The sequence below is a fragment of the Bufo gargarizans genome, chromosome 3 (genome assembly GCF_014858855.1).
Source record: "Bufo gargarizans isolate SCDJY-AF-19 chromosome 3, ASM1485885v1, whole genome shotgun sequence".
Taxonomy (NCBI): domain Eukaryota; kingdom Metazoa; phylum Chordata; class Amphibia; order Anura; family Bufonidae; genus Bufo; species Bufo gargarizans.
The window spans coordinates 458,535,903-458,551,018 of record NC_058082.1 but is presented as its reverse complement, the minus strand read 5'-3'; the positions used below and the strand labels follow the sequence as shown (position 1 = coordinate 458,551,018).

At 44.9% G+C, this 15,116-nt stretch overlaps 1 protein-coding gene across 2 annotated transcripts in view; it reads left to right on the top strand.

Moving 5' to 3' along the window:
• DDX3X (DEAD-box helicase 3 X-linked) overlaps nucleotides 1-15,116 on the top strand; it is a 39,022-nt gene that overhangs the window by 20,324 nt on the left and 3,582 nt on the right. For both annotated transcript variants that reach the window (XM_044283611.1, XM_044283610.1), the window contains 7 exons: nucleotides 10,326-10,461; nucleotides 12,458-12,543; nucleotides 12,652-12,750; nucleotides 12,836-12,996; nucleotides 14,409-14,546; nucleotides 14,635-14,786; nucleotides 14,871-15,052. In XM_044283611.1, the coding sequence (XP_044139546.1) occupies nucleotides 10,326-10,461; nucleotides 12,458-12,543; nucleotides 12,652-12,750; nucleotides 12,836-12,996; nucleotides 14,409-14,546; nucleotides 14,635-14,786; nucleotides 14,871-15,052 (954 nt within the window). The remainder of the gene's footprint in view (nucleotides 1-10,325; nucleotides 10,462-12,457; nucleotides 12,544-12,651; nucleotides 12,751-12,835; nucleotides 12,997-14,408; nucleotides 14,547-14,634; nucleotides 14,787-14,870; nucleotides 15,053-15,116) is intronic.

Genomic DNA, 15,116 nt, shown 5'->3' with positions numbered 1-15,116 from the left:
CTCATTCCACCAGAGCAGTCGGAGCTTCCTGGGCGCAGAGGCATCGGGCCTCGGCTGAACAGTTGTGCAAAGCAGCCACTGGTCCTCTCTGCACACTTTCACAAAGTTCTATAGGGTGCATACGCATGCATCAGCGGATGCTGCTTTGGGCCGCCTGGTTTTGCAGGCAGCGGTTTCCTGATGCTCTGGTGTTCCGCCTTGGGTTTGTGGTCCCTCCCTTCTTGGACTGCTCTTGAACGTCCCAAGGTCTGTGTCCCCCAAGGAAAATGGGCGAGAAAAGGAGATTTTTGTATAACTTACCAGTTAAATCTTTCTCGCTCTTCCTTGGGGGACACAGCACCCACCCTTCTGTGTTTGGTTACAGGGTTATGGTCTGGCGCCCCGTTGGGTTGCTGGCTGGTTGTTTCCGTTATTGGTTGTTATCCTTTCACTACTTGGACACGCAACTGGTAGCCTCTATCTCCAGGCTGAGGGTATAGCTGATGGAGGAGGGGCTTAACAGTTTTACTTAGTGTCACGCCTCCTAGGGAGCTGAGCTATACCCAAGGTCTGTGTCCCCCAAGGAAGAGCGAGAAAGAGATTTAACTGGTAAGTTATACAAAAATCTCCTTTTTCCAGGAGTAAAACAAGGGTTAACTGCCAAACAAAACTCAAAATGGGTTGCCCTGATTCTGTAGTTTGCAAAAACACCCCAAATGTGGTCGTAAACTACTGTTTGGCTAAACGGCAGGACATAGAAGGGGAACGCCATACGGTTTTTGGAAGGCAGATTTTGCTGGACTGGTTTATTTACACCATGTACCCTTTCAAGCCCCCTGATGCACCCCTAGAGTAGAAACTCCATAAAAGTGACCCCATCTAGGAAACTACGGGATAAGGTGGTTGTTTTGGGACAATTTTTGGGGTAAATTAGATTTTTGGTTGCTCTATATTACTCTTTTTTGAGGCAATGTAACAAAAAAATGTAATTCTAAAATTGTTTCTACATTCGCTATTTAGTTTTGTGGAACACCTAAAGGGTTAACATAGTTTGTAAAGTAATTTTTGAATACCTTGAGGGGTGTAGTTTCTTAGATGGGGTCACTTTTTTGGAGTTTCTAGTCTAGGCTACATCAGGGGGGGCTTCTAATGGGACATGGTGTAAAAATCTGCCTTCCAGAAACCGTATGGAGTTCCCTTCGTTCTATGCCCTGCCGTGCGGCTATATAGCCATTTACGACCACATATGGGGTGTTTCTGCAAACTACAGAATTGGGGCAATAAATGTTTAGTTTTGTTTGGCTGTTAACCCTTGCTTTATTACCGGCAAAATGGACTTGGATTTAAATTTTGCCCAAAAATAGGTGTGTTGGCACCGTTTTTATTTTATATTTTTAATACCGTTCATCCGAGGCGTTTGGTAAAAAGTTATTTTTATAGCGACGACTTTTACGCACGCGACGATGCCCAATATGTATGGCTCTCAGACTTTGGAGACACTAAGCAGGCATCCTAAAACTGCGGCCCTCCAGATGTTGTAAAACTACAATTCCCACCATGCCCTGATGATGGCTGTAGGTTGTCTGGGCATGCTGGGAGTTATAGTTTTACAACATCTGGAGGGCCGCAGTTTGAGGATGCCTGCACTAAAACTAATATTTTTTGGGGAAAGAAAAATTGTTTTCGTGTCTCAAGTCTGAGAGCCATAGTGTTTTATGTTCTCTAGTGAACTGTTGGGGATTATAAAAATTTAGTACTCCATGGAAGTGTGATACTCCCTGAAGCAATCGATAATGCAGAGGCCCGGATGATCGGGGCACGTGTCACATTGAGTTGTGGTGTCCTTCCGTATCCCCCTCTTGTGACACTCTGCACTTTTTTTGGGTTCGTCCCTTCTTTCCAGTATGGGGGACCACACCTGGAAAGTGTTGGCCAGGGACGATCCGGGCGCCTCCAGTTCCCGAGGTACTCCGGCCTGCTCTTTCCCGGTCCGAAAAGATCAGGTCTTTGAGGACTGCCTCATAGAATTGGAGGAATGTCCCTGTGCTGCCAGCGCTTCGGGATAGTACAAAAGAGTTGTACATGGCAACCTGCACCATGTAGACCGCAACTTTTTTGTACCATTCCCGGGTTTAGCGCATGGCGTTATATGGCGTGAGGACTTGATCAGAGAGATCAACTCCTCCCATATACCGATTGTAGTCGACGATACAATCGGGCTTGAGGACCGTTGCCGCGGTACCTCGCACAGGGACTGGGGTGGTGCTGTTACCGTGGATTGTGGACAGCATAAGGACATCCCTCTTGTCCTTATACCTGACCAGCAACAGGTTTCCACTGGTAAGTGCACGGATCTCACCCCTGGGGATAGGTACCTGGAGGGGGTAGGCAGGGAGGCCGCGTTGATTTTTCCGCACGGTCCCACAAGCGAACGTGGATCTGGCGGCAAGGGACCTGAACAAGGGAATGCTGGTATAAAAGTTGTCCACGTACAAGTGGTAACCCTTATCCAGCAGTGGGTACATAAGGTCCCACACGAGTTTCCCGGTAACACCCAGAGTGGGGGACACATTCTGGTGGTTGAATCCGGGAATCTCGCCCCTCGTACACACGAAATTTGTAAGTGTACCCTGAGGTACTCTCACAAATTTTGTATAGCTTCACGCCATACCTCGCCCGCTTTGTGGGAATGTATTGGCGGAAACTGAGTCTCCCCTTGAACGCAACGAGAGACTCATCAACCGCGACCTCCCTTCCAGGTACGTAGGCCTGCTGAAATGTGGCCCCAAAGTGATCGATGACCGGCCGTATCTTGTACAGCCGGTCATAGGCAGGATCACCTCGGGGTGGACATGCTGCATTATCGGAATAATGCAGACATTTCCGGATGGCCTCAAACCGGTGACGTGTCATGACCATACTGTACAGTGGGGTCTGGTACAGGATGTCCCCACTCCAGTATTGCCTGACACTGGGTTTTTGGACTAGACCCATATGCAGCACGAGGCCCCAAAATGTCCTCATCTCGGCTGCACTGACCGGCGTCCAGCCACCGGGTCTAGCCAAAACTGAGCCTGGGTTTTGAGCGACGAACTGTTGGGCGTACAGATTCGTCTGCTCCACCATCAAATTCACCAGTGGGTTACTGAAAAAAAACTAAAGTCTATTTCAGTAAACCCCACTGTGGGAATCTGGATTCCAGGATTGCCAGCGAAATCCGGAATCTCAGGCTCAAAGTCCACTGGGGGACACCAGCTAAGTTCATCGGCAGGGGGCTCCGGTGAACTTATTTGGTGGGCCGGGAAACCAGTACGAACCCCAGGGCGGCTCGTACTAGGGTGGGCCACAGGATCCCTAGCATGTGTGGCCCCTGGCTCCGCCTGGCGGCGTCTCCGCTGCCTTGGTGGCTCATAGTCATCCGATGATGATGAGGAGGATGCGGATGACAAAAGGAACGTGGGGTCATCCTCATCCTCACTGGGGCTCTCAGAGTCGGAGGCAATCTGGGCATATGCCTCCTCGGCCGAGAACACCCGGCGGGCCATGTGTGTGCGTGCGTGTAAACCTTTATTCTATGTGCGTGTGTGTGGGGGCACGGGTGTTCACGTACTAAAAAGTCCAGGCAAAAAAAATGGGCAAGTGTTAGGAAAAAAAAAAAAAAGTTCAAACTTGCTGATCAGCGGTTCAACGCTGATCAGCGGTCGGTGGGGTGGTGGGGCGGGCGATGCGCTAACAGTGGACGGACGCTAAAAAGTGCCAGCCAGTCAGCGCACGCAGGAAAAAAAAAAGTGGTGGTGGGGGAAGGGTCTGGTGGTGGGGGGAGGGGGTTGGTGGGTGGGGGGGGGGGGCTGGTGGTGGGGGGGATGCGGGGGGGGCAAGTGGCAGGGGGGGTCTGGGGTCTGAAAGTTGAAAAAAAAAAAGTTTGGAATAAATGTGCTTCTTTTTTTTTTTTTTTTTTTTTTCTAACTTTTCCCTTCTATCCCTGCCTAAAGGTGCCTCTCCCTCACTGACCCTAACCTACCTGGGTGGCGATGGGTGCAGGAGGGTGATGGATGCCGATTTAGGGGGACACAGGAGCTGGTGCTGGACGATGCTGCACGGTCAGGGTGCTGGACAGGAAGAGGAGGGGAGAGAGGAGCGCAGGAAGTTTGAATCTCGCGCCTCTCTCCCCTGCACCAATCAGCACCCTGGACAGCGGCGTTCAGCACCAGGGCCAGCTCCGCCTCTGCAAATCCCCGGACTGCGATTGGTGGTGTAAAATTACGCCACCGATCGCAGTCTTTTTCCGGTTCATCGGGTCACAGGACACCCGAATGGACCGGAAACGCAGAAAACCGCAGGTCTGAATTGACCTGCGGTTTTCTGCGATCGCCGATACGGGGGGGTCCAATGACCCCCCCCCCCCCCCCCCTGCGTTGTTACGGGATGCCGGCTGAATGATTTCAGCCGAAATCCCGTTTCGATTAACCCCCGCGGCGCCGGAATTCAGATTTTAAGTCAGGACGTACCGGTACGTCCTCGGTCCTTAAGGACTCGGGAAATAGGGCGTACCGGTACGTCTTCGGTCCTTAAGGGGTTAATGGCCAAGGGCCACAGTTCAGAATAATCAAAAAGCATTGGAACACCCTTAAGGGGGGGATAAAGTAATTGGGAAATTTTATCCCAGTAGAGCCAAAATTTGTATTCCGCAAGGCTAGAGAATTTAATTGCATTCACGAGTAAATGTACAGGAACACAAAATGGCCAGGGAAAACAGGATAAAGGCCAATTATGTAGATTCACCATCTAAAAAATGCATGGGATGTAAAAGTACAGGACAACAAAATTACAACGTGTAGAAAGTACAGTAAATTCATATAGGCAGGACATCAAGCAATTTATAACCTGCAACAGTAGCAGTATAATATATAATCTGCCCAACAAAATATGCAAACTGAAGAAAAGGATGGGGGAACGTATATATAACGTGCAGCGAAAACATGAATGAGCCAGAAAAATTTCCATTATGTTTCTCTGTAGTGACGTGACAGGATGTCAAATTTTTGTAGTGGAATTGGTTAGGAGGAATAAAAAGGGCAGAGATTTCATAAATGTCTAGAGCCAAATCAAAATGGATTTTTAATATGGATTCCTTGATGCACCCTTTGCGTTCAAGTAAGGCAGCACTGTAGGGGTTAAAGAGGGGTACCTATGGAGCACATAAATAGGGAGCACTAGAAGAGCCCTGTAATGCTCCCTGAGGAAGGACAGCATTTGTCCGAAACATGTTTGAGGTTTTCTTGGCACCTGCAGCATTCTGTAGCTGCAGGAGTGACGTCACTAGTGCTTTGAACAAGCGCAACTAGCCTACTTTTTTTTTCTACATTGTCACTGGCTGGGGCACATGCTGTTAACCTGAAAAAACTTACCTACTAGTGGTGAGAGCCTGGACTCAACAAGAAGACACTGACTCCAGCACAGAAGTGCTGTTTTGGAAAGTGAATACTGTAGGATCGTGTGGTATGGCTGGGAAGACTAGCTATAAGGTACATCAGCAATTGCATTTTTCCTTACCCGCCTCTCACTGCACTATAATATACTTCATTCTAGGTACAAACCTCTTGCGCGGTATCACATATATTGCATTGCCAGTTGGTGAAGCTAGCAGCAGTGTTGAAGTCCTGCTGCGATTCTGCAGCCCAACCTGGGCTACTTTCACACTTGCGTTTTGTGCAGACCGTCTTGTATCTGCACAGATGGATCCACACCAATAATGCTAACGCTTGTATCCATTATTAACTGATCCGTTTGCATTATTCATTCAAAAAAGTCTAAGTCGAAATGGATCTGTTTTCAATTGCACCATATTGTCAGTGAAAAACAGATCCCTGCCCATTGACTTACAAGTCAGGATGGATCTGTTTGGCTCCGCATCATCAGTCACCAAAATGATGCAAGCTGCTTATTAGTGACAGTAAACACAACGGAGACCAAACTCGGCCAAACTGATGCATTCTGAGTGGATCCTTATCCATTCAGAATGCATTGGGGCTGAACTGATCTGTTTTGGAATGCTTGTGAGCCTTGAAACGGATCTCAGGCGGACCCAGAAACGCCAGTGTGAAAGTAGTCTTAGGCCTTTTTCACACAGGCGAAATTTCTGCGCGGGTGCAATGTGTGAGGTGAACGCATTGCACCCGCACTGAATCCGGAACCATTCATTTCTATGGGGCTGTGCACATGAGCGGTTTTCGCGCAACGCAGGCCCCATAGAAGTGAATGGGGCTGCGTGAAAATCACAAGCAAATGCGGATGAGGTGATTTTCATGCATGGTTGCTAGGAGATGATTGGGACCCGATCATTATTTTCCCTTATAACATGGTTATAAGGGAAAATGGCATTCATACAGAATGCTTAGTAAAATGGGACTGGAGGGGGGGTTAATAAAAAAAATACTTAATCCACTTCATGCAGCCTGCCTTCTCTTCTGTCTTTGCTGTCCAGGAGGAAAAGGAACTGGTGATGTCACTGTGCTCATCACATGGTCAGTCACACCACCATGGTGATGGATCATGTGACTGACCATGTGATGAGCGCAGTGATATCACCACAGGTCCTTTTCCTCACAGATAAGAGAAGCCGGGCTGTGAGAACAAGTGGATTAAGGTGAGGTTATTTTTATTTATTTTATCCCCTCCAGCCCTATTTTACTTGGCATTCTGTGTTAAGAATGCTATATTTTTCCCTGAACTGTTATAAGGGAAAGTAATATCTACAGAACACCTAACCCGAACTTCTGTGTAGTTTGGGTCTGGGTACCAAATATGCCAGGGAAAAATTGCACATGTTCCCGCAGCGCGCCCGCATCTTTTCTTACAACGCCCATATGAACCCAGCCTTAGTGAGGCAAAAGCTAAGCGCTATTGTAGCAATTAATCGCAGATAGAATAGCCAAAATGGCAAGGACTTGGCCTACAATCAGCTCCAGAAAGATCAAAGGTCTAAAGTTACCTGTGAGTACTGTTACAATTAGACACCTATGTGAAGCAAAGCTATCTGCAAGAAGCCCCTCAAAGTCCCACTGTTGAAAAAAGACATGTGCTGTGTTGGTTCCAGACCAACAAGATTGTTATGGAGTGGCCAGCCCAATCCCCAGATCTTAATCCAATAGAAAACTTGTGGGGTGACAAAATGCAGTTTGAGGCAAAACTAAGAAATAAAGAACTGTGGAATGTAGTCCAATCATTCTGGTCTGGAATACCTGTTCACAGGTGGCAGAAGTTGGTTGACTCCATGCAACACAGATGTACAGCAGTTCTCAGAAGCATTGGTTATACAACTAAATATTAAGTGATTCAAAGGAAAGCGAAGTCTTCATTTTTCAGTTTATATAGTGAATGTTTGCATCAGTAAAGAATACTAACACTGCATTTTTTTAAACAGTCTAATATCTTCTATTTTATTTTTTAGAGGAACTCAAATTTGACATTTTCTTTTCGAAGGATCTTGACTTTATTCACTTGAACACATTGCTATTTTGAACACAACTGTATATGCAGGACAGGAATCTGTTACCCATAATGTGTCTCCTCCAGGATGGCACCAACCTGACAAGTGTTTCATTGAACCTTTGCAGTGCTCCAGATAAAAAAAAAACAGCCATTGGGCCAGATTTATCATTAGCTCAGGTCAGAATAATGGAGTGAAAAGGTCCCCAAAAAATGCGCAAACGCTAAAACTGCACACACATTTGCGACTTTTTTCTGCTCTGCACTGTGCTCGCCAGTTTTCTGAAAGTTGGCATGTTTTCTTATGTAAATGAATCTCTAGACATATTTACTATTGGGGTTATTTAAAAAGTTGCAATTTCACTCCAGTGAGGACCATGCTTATCTTATGGGACTTTTTAATAGCACATATTACTTTTTCATAAAGTGCGACTTTTTTGTAAAGATGTGCAACTTTTGTAAAGCTGCCAACTGACGGATAAACTGCTACCGTCAAACCACATTTATTAGTCTTAAAGGGCCAATCATAAATCTGACTTGGCTAAAACTTTTTTTTTGCTAAGTCAGCACGTATGCTGGAAAGCGGCTGGATTACTGCCAGATCCCACTGCAGTGAATGGGGATCCAACAGTGCCTGGTGCTATCTGGCTGTGCCAGATACAGTGAACTCCAGCGGTCTGTTCGTGTGGCTAAACAGACTACCGTAGTTTACAACGCAGATGTGAACACAGCTTAGGGCTCTTTCACACTTGCGTTGTCCGGGTCTGGCGTGTACTCAATTTGCTGGAATTGCACGCCAGATCCGGAAAAACTCAAGTGAACTGAAGGCATTTGAAGACTGATCAGTCTTCAAAATGCGTTCAGTGTTACTATGGCAGCCAGGACGCTATTAAAGTCCTGGTTGCCATAGTAGTGGGGAGCGGGGGAGCTGTATACTTACAGTCCGTGCGTCTCCTGGGGCGCTCCAGAATGACGTCAGAGCACCCCATGCGCATGGATGACGTGCCATGCGATCACGTCATCCATGCGCGTGGGGCGCCCTGACGTCACTCTGAAGCGCCCCAGGTGCCGCACGGACGGTAAGTATACTGCTCTCCCGCTCCCCACTACACTTTACCATGGCTGCCAGAACTTTAGCATCCTGGCAGCCATGGTAACCATTCAGAAAAAGCTAAACGTCGGATCCGGTAATGCTCAGAAACGACATTTAGCTTAAGGCAGGATCCGGATTAATACCTTTCAATGGGCGTGAATTCCAGATACGGCCTTGCGGCAAGTGTTCAGGATTTTTGGCCGGAGCAAAACGTCGTTTCTGCATGCTGCGGTATTTTCTCCGGCCAAAAAATGTTCCGGTCCTGAACTGAAGACATCCTGATGCATCCTGAACAGATTTCTCTCCATTCAGAATGCATTAGGATAAAACTGATTAGGATTCTTCCGGCATAGAGCCCCGACGGCGGAACTCTATGCCGGAAGACAAGAACGCAAGTGTGAAAGGGCCCTTAAAAAGGCTGATAAATGGAAACAAGACAGCAGGTGGCGGTACTATAACACAATTGGGAATATAAGGGTATTTAGTGTAAATTCAAAGTAATATTGTGGTGTAGTTAAAAAAAGCTTAAATATTAAATGCTCCTAAATTCATCAGAGTAGGGTTTAGAAAGCTAAATTATCTACTCTTAACCAGGATATTTTTGGCCTAAAAAGTTCAGAGATAAGAAAAGGTTTTGACTTTTTGTTGCCAAATACTGGTGGCTAGTGTTGAGCGAACTTGTGTTTTTTAAGTACGGCGTCTAAAGTTCGCGTCCAGGTTATCGAAGTATCCTGTTATAGATTGTAAATTCCATTATGGTCCATGGTAGCGGAATCCATAACGGGATTCTTGGATAACCCGAGCTTTAGACGCCGAACTTAAAACACAAGTTCGCTCAACACTACTGGTGGCCTATCAAAACCTACTAAACACAGCGCTGCACCTGGTATAGCTGCCCAAGCCTTTTCACTTTAATGTCTTAATGCAATTTTTTCCTAATGTCCCCGCTGAACATATTACTGGCTAAGCAAGAGGACTAATTAGCAGGGTACTATGAGACCCCCACCTATCAAATTGTTGACCTATAGCCAATCAGTATCAAACTCCTAGGGAACACCTTATCCACCTAATTCCATCAGAGGTTTATGATGGTACATTGTGGCCAGCAGCAAGTTTTGGACCTAATTGACCTGCAAAAGTACAATTTTATATACAGTAAATGCCATGATTTGAAGTGGGCACAATACCAGAAACTAGAAAAGTTTGAATTCATATTGGTTCTTACAATGAATTAAAACAACCTAGAATGGCATGGGTGTTTAAGTAGAGATGAGTTTCATATTTTGGAACTTTCACTTTGTTTACCGGTAAAAGGTTAATTGCATTAGGGATTCCATTACCACAGACCATCACGCAGTTCTGTGACGGAAAGCCTTTAGAGTCCTTCCGTTATTCATTCAGTCATAGTAGAGGTCTATGGGCTGCAAAACAGGTTGTTTCCGTTATGCAGGGGAGTCCTCTCCTATGACGGAAACGGGATTCATCTTTTATTATGATGGAATGAATAACGGAATGCTCTAAAGACACCACAGACCATAAGGCAATTCTATGACTGAATAACAGAATCCCTAAAGCAATTCACCTTTTACCAGTAAAGGAAGCATGAATGAATTTCAAAATGTGAAATTCACTCATCTGTAGTGCTAAGGTTAATTTGATGCTTATATCAAAATGTACTAAATGGTGTTAGCTTGATACATGTGGTTTGTGTAGTACATTGCTCCCAGAATAACTTTTTTTCTTTCAATTTTTAACCCTACAAAAGTTCCACGATGTCAACATGGGAGAAATAATTATGGGAAACATTGCACTCACACGTTACACACGGCCCACTCCAGTACAGAAGCATGCTATTCCAATCGTCATAGGGAAGCGAGACTTGATGGCCTGTGCGCAGACTGGTATGTTTTTTTTTTTACCATATTTAACCTCACTGTTATGATAGCGGTCCAATCGGGTCCCCCCCCCCCCTCCATCCCAAAAAACTAACTTTAGTTTTTGTACTTCATAATTTTTATTTTATTTTTTTTGCAGCAATTTGTTGCACGGGGACCTGTCATTAACTTAAAGGGGTTGTCCAGGTTCAGAGCTGAACCTGGACATACCTCCATTTTCCCCCCGCCAGCCCCCCTGACATGAGCATCGGAGCAGTTCATGCTCCGATGCTCTCCTTTGCCCTGCGCTAAATCGCGCAGGGCAAAGGCATTTTTCTGAGTTCCGGTGACGTACCGGGCTCTCTATGGGGCTGACAGGCAGCCCGGTGACGTCACCGGCACTGATGGGCGGGATTTGGCTCTGCCCTAGCCAGTAAAACGGCTAGGGCAGAGCTAAAGCCCGCCCCTCAGAGCCGGTGACGTCACCGAACACACTGCTGGGCGGAAGTTACCGCCCGGCAGTGTGTTATTGAAAACAAAAGAGCCCGTGCCCTGCGCGATCTAGCGCAGGGCACTGGAGCGCATCGGAGCATGAGATGCTCCGATGCCAGGCTCAGGAGGGCTGCCGGGGTGAAAATAAGGGTATGTCCGGGTTCAGCTCTGAACCCGGACAACCCCTTTAATACTGACCTCAGAGGGCAGCATAAATTGGTAACAAATGCTGATTTCAGCGGGGTGTCACTCATGAAGCGGGGTGTCACTCATGAGCTAAAAGTAAGTTATCGCCTAAAACCAGCATTATAATCATTGCATCACAGGCCTGGAAAAAGTCAAATCTAGCAAAGAGTCATGGTTATTCATAATCTCCTGCTCTACCGCCCATCTGCTGATTGGCAGTTCTCTCCTAGAGAGAAAGGGAGAAAACTAGGTAGAAGACTGTCAGTCAAGGAGAGCAGGAATTCATGAATAACCAGGACTCTTCTCAGGTGGCCGTGACTCTTTTCCAGGCCCAGTCTGCAATGATTGATGATTCTCGGCAGCCACTTACTTTTAACTTATAAATGACAGACCGATGAAATCAACTCGCCTTTTTCTAGTTTATGCTGCCCATACTAACAGCAGAATAAAGTCTGACTGGTTCCCTTTTAAGGGTGTATTTAAATGGTACTCTTCTTGACCACTCTAAACTGCATTTGTCTTTTCAGGGATTTTGCAATGCAGTTTTAGTCCACCATGGCTTGTAAATGCAAAGCGCATTGACATTGAGCTTCACCTGTACAAACCGTGCATGGCAAAACCACATGAGGACCATGTAATTGCAGCCCTAATGCTACCTGCACACTGCTCACATCTAAATCCACATTACTTGTGATGTTTGGTGTGGATTTGATGCAGTTCTGCTGTAGATCTCACCCTTCCGTTGAAAAGGATGAAATCTGCACGTTCTGAGGATTTACATGGATCTGCAAAAATACTTTAGTTACAATTATTTAACCGCATGCATCTGTCATGAAGGAGCCGGTTGTATTATGTTTTCTATAGCCTTGACGGACGGATTCGTATTATATAGTCTTGCTCTGTGCACGACATGGCAGACAGAAAAACGCTGCAAGCAGCGTTTTGGTGTCCGCCTCCTGAGCGGAATGGAGACTGAACGGAGGCAAACTTATGCATTCTGAGCAGATCCTTTTCAGAATGCATTAGGGCAAAACTGAACCATTTTTGGCTGCTTGTGAAATCCGTTCAGGGCTCACAAACAGAAAACCAAAACGCTAGTGTGACAGTAGCCGAAGGGTGAATTTACAGATTTGAACTTTTTTTTTTTTTCCTCCTCTGTAGGGATACTGCCTGAAAAATCACTTTGCAAATGTTAAAACAATCTCTAATTTTATCAATCTTTTTCTCTTAAATAAAGCGGGACCTAAATGCCATATACCAGCATTAAGTATTTTTTAGCTATTTTGCAGTCCATTTCATGCATTTGTATTACTTGTACTTGATCTTGGAAATCTTGTGCTTTCAGGATCTGGCAAAACGGCAGCTTTTTTGCTCCCCATCTTAAGTCAGATATATACAGAAGGTCCTGGTGACGCCATGAAGCACTTAAAGGTACTTTTACTAACACTGTGCTTATTAACAGATAGTAGATGGGATGTCTGTCCCAGACCACTTGTTTTTTTTATTTATTTAAACTGCTTTTTTTTTTTTTTTTTTTAGGATAATGGAAGATATGGAAGGCGTAAACAGTTTCCATTTTCCCTTGTATTGGCTCCAACAAGAGAACTGGCAGTGCAAATCTATGAAGAGGCCAGAAAGGTAGGTCATTTCACCTTGCCCTTCCATTAAGTCTTTGTTCAATGTATCTTATAAGTATTTCATTATTTTATTTTCCCTCTGCTAGTTTGCTTATAGATCTAAAGTTCGTCCATGTGTTGTATATGGAGGTGCAGACATCGGCCAGCAGATTAGAGACTTAGAAAGAGGTTGTCACTTGCTTGTGGCCACACCCGGCCGTTTAGTTGATATGATGGAACGGGGAAAGATCGGCTTGGACTATTGCAAGTATGTGAATCTATTAGTATAGATTGTACCTAATTTTCTAAGTTTTCTGTTCCTCTAGTTTGGAATTGTATTTAACTCATTTGAAGGTGGGAATGGCTCCCCCATGCAGCGATTGAGTGAGTTTGTTGGCTGTGAAAGGTCGCAAGCCTGCTAGAGGCTCTGATGCTCTTCATGGGTATATTCCACTGTAGACCTGCAGGTGGCAGCACTACATTGGAATATACAGCATTTTCTATTCAGTAGTTAATTGAATAACATTATGGAATGAAAATGACAATCTGATAGCTTGTTGAGGTTCCCTTGGTGGCGTAAAGTTTAAAGATATATAAATTATTCCTCTTTCCCCAGAATAAAAGTAAATATAGGCATTGGCCCATCCCAAAATGGCCAAACTATTACAATATAAATGGATTTATCCCATAAGGTGAATGGCATAACGGAAATAAAAATCAAAATTGCAGAATATGATGGGTCCTCAAAATTTGAATAAAAGGCCATCCAATATGGTATCAGCTGAATTATGTAGAAAATTCAGAAAAATGAGCCTCCACTCAGCACTGTAGACTAATATAAAAGTTATGGGAGGGGTCAGAATATGCTAATGGTACATTTTTTTTTTCTTTTCAAGGCATAAAGTATAAACACAACTAAAATTTGTATAAAGGTTATCATTGCAATGACATGGAGAATGAAAGGAAACAGGTTGGCTTTACAGCAGAGTGCCCTAAAAACAACTCAATTCTGTGCCAGCATTGTGGCTTTTCAAATTCCACCCTACTTGGAATTTTTTCTAGTTTTACCACTACATGGTATGCAATATTGAAGGGGTTTTGAGATTTTTATATTGACCTATCGGTTGTCTTAGTCAGGAGGCTTGGGTGTCGGACCCGCAATATCTGCTGTTTTAGAGACAGTGTGGTCTTCTCTGCTTTTCCTAGACTGTGACGCTGCATTCATCGTTCATGTGGTGTAGGAGCAGTTCAGCTCCTTTTCAACTGAATTGAGCTGAGCTGCGATACCAAGCACAGCCACTATGCAATGTATGAGGCTGTGCTTGGCAAGCTGCGAGAAGGCAGCAGTGCTCACAAGAGCACCAGTTCTTTCTCAAGACAGCTGATTGACAGGGTTGTCCTGGGTGTCAGACCACCAAGCAGATATTGATTACCTATCCAGAGAATAGGTAATCAGGGAAACCCTTTTAAATGGTGCCATTAGAAAGTACAACTTGTCCCACAAGAAACAAGCCCTGATACAGCTGTGAACTGAAAAATAAGTGGTGGCTCCAGCAAGGCAGGATGTAAACACTCAAATGCAAAAATAAATAAATCATCATGTTGAAAGGGTTACTGTTCAGTATGTTTAATGCTGTTTGATCACACCTTGATATTGAAACTTTTTAAAATCTTTTAAAGATATCTTGTGTTGGATGAAGCTGATAGAATGCTTGACATGGGATTTGAGCCTCAAATTAGACGAATTGTTGAGCAAGACACTATGCCTCCCAAAGGTGTTCGTCAGACCATGATGTTTAGCGCTACCTTCCCAAAGAGATCCAGGTACTGAAGACAAATTACCATAATGGATTTAAATTCTGAAGAAAAAAAAAACTGACTTTCTAAATGTAATGGTTTCCCTCTTTTTAAAGATTCTTGCACGAGACTTCTTGGAGGAATACATTTTCTTGGCAGTGGGCAGAGTAGGCTCCACATCTGAAAATATTACACAAAAGGTGGTCTGGGTGGAGGAATTGGATAAAAGGTCATTTTTATTGGACCTTCTCAATGCAACAGGTGAGACTCTACCTTGGATTTAGAATTCAAACTTTAAACTTGGTAAATTAAGTGCTATTAAGCCACTCTGACCATGTTTTTCAGGCAAGGATTCATTAACTCTGGTGTTTGTGGAAACTAAAAAGGGTGCCGATGCCCTTGAGGACTTCCTTTACCATGAAGGCTATGCTTGCACAAGTATCCATGGAGACAGATCTCAGAGAGATCGTGAAGAAGCACTTCATCAGTTCCGATCTGGAAAAAGCCCAATCCTTGTGGCAACAGCCGTAAGCATATTTAAGAATTTTAGGGGGCATAAAAGTCTTTTGTGTTTAGTAGTGCTGTGTGCAA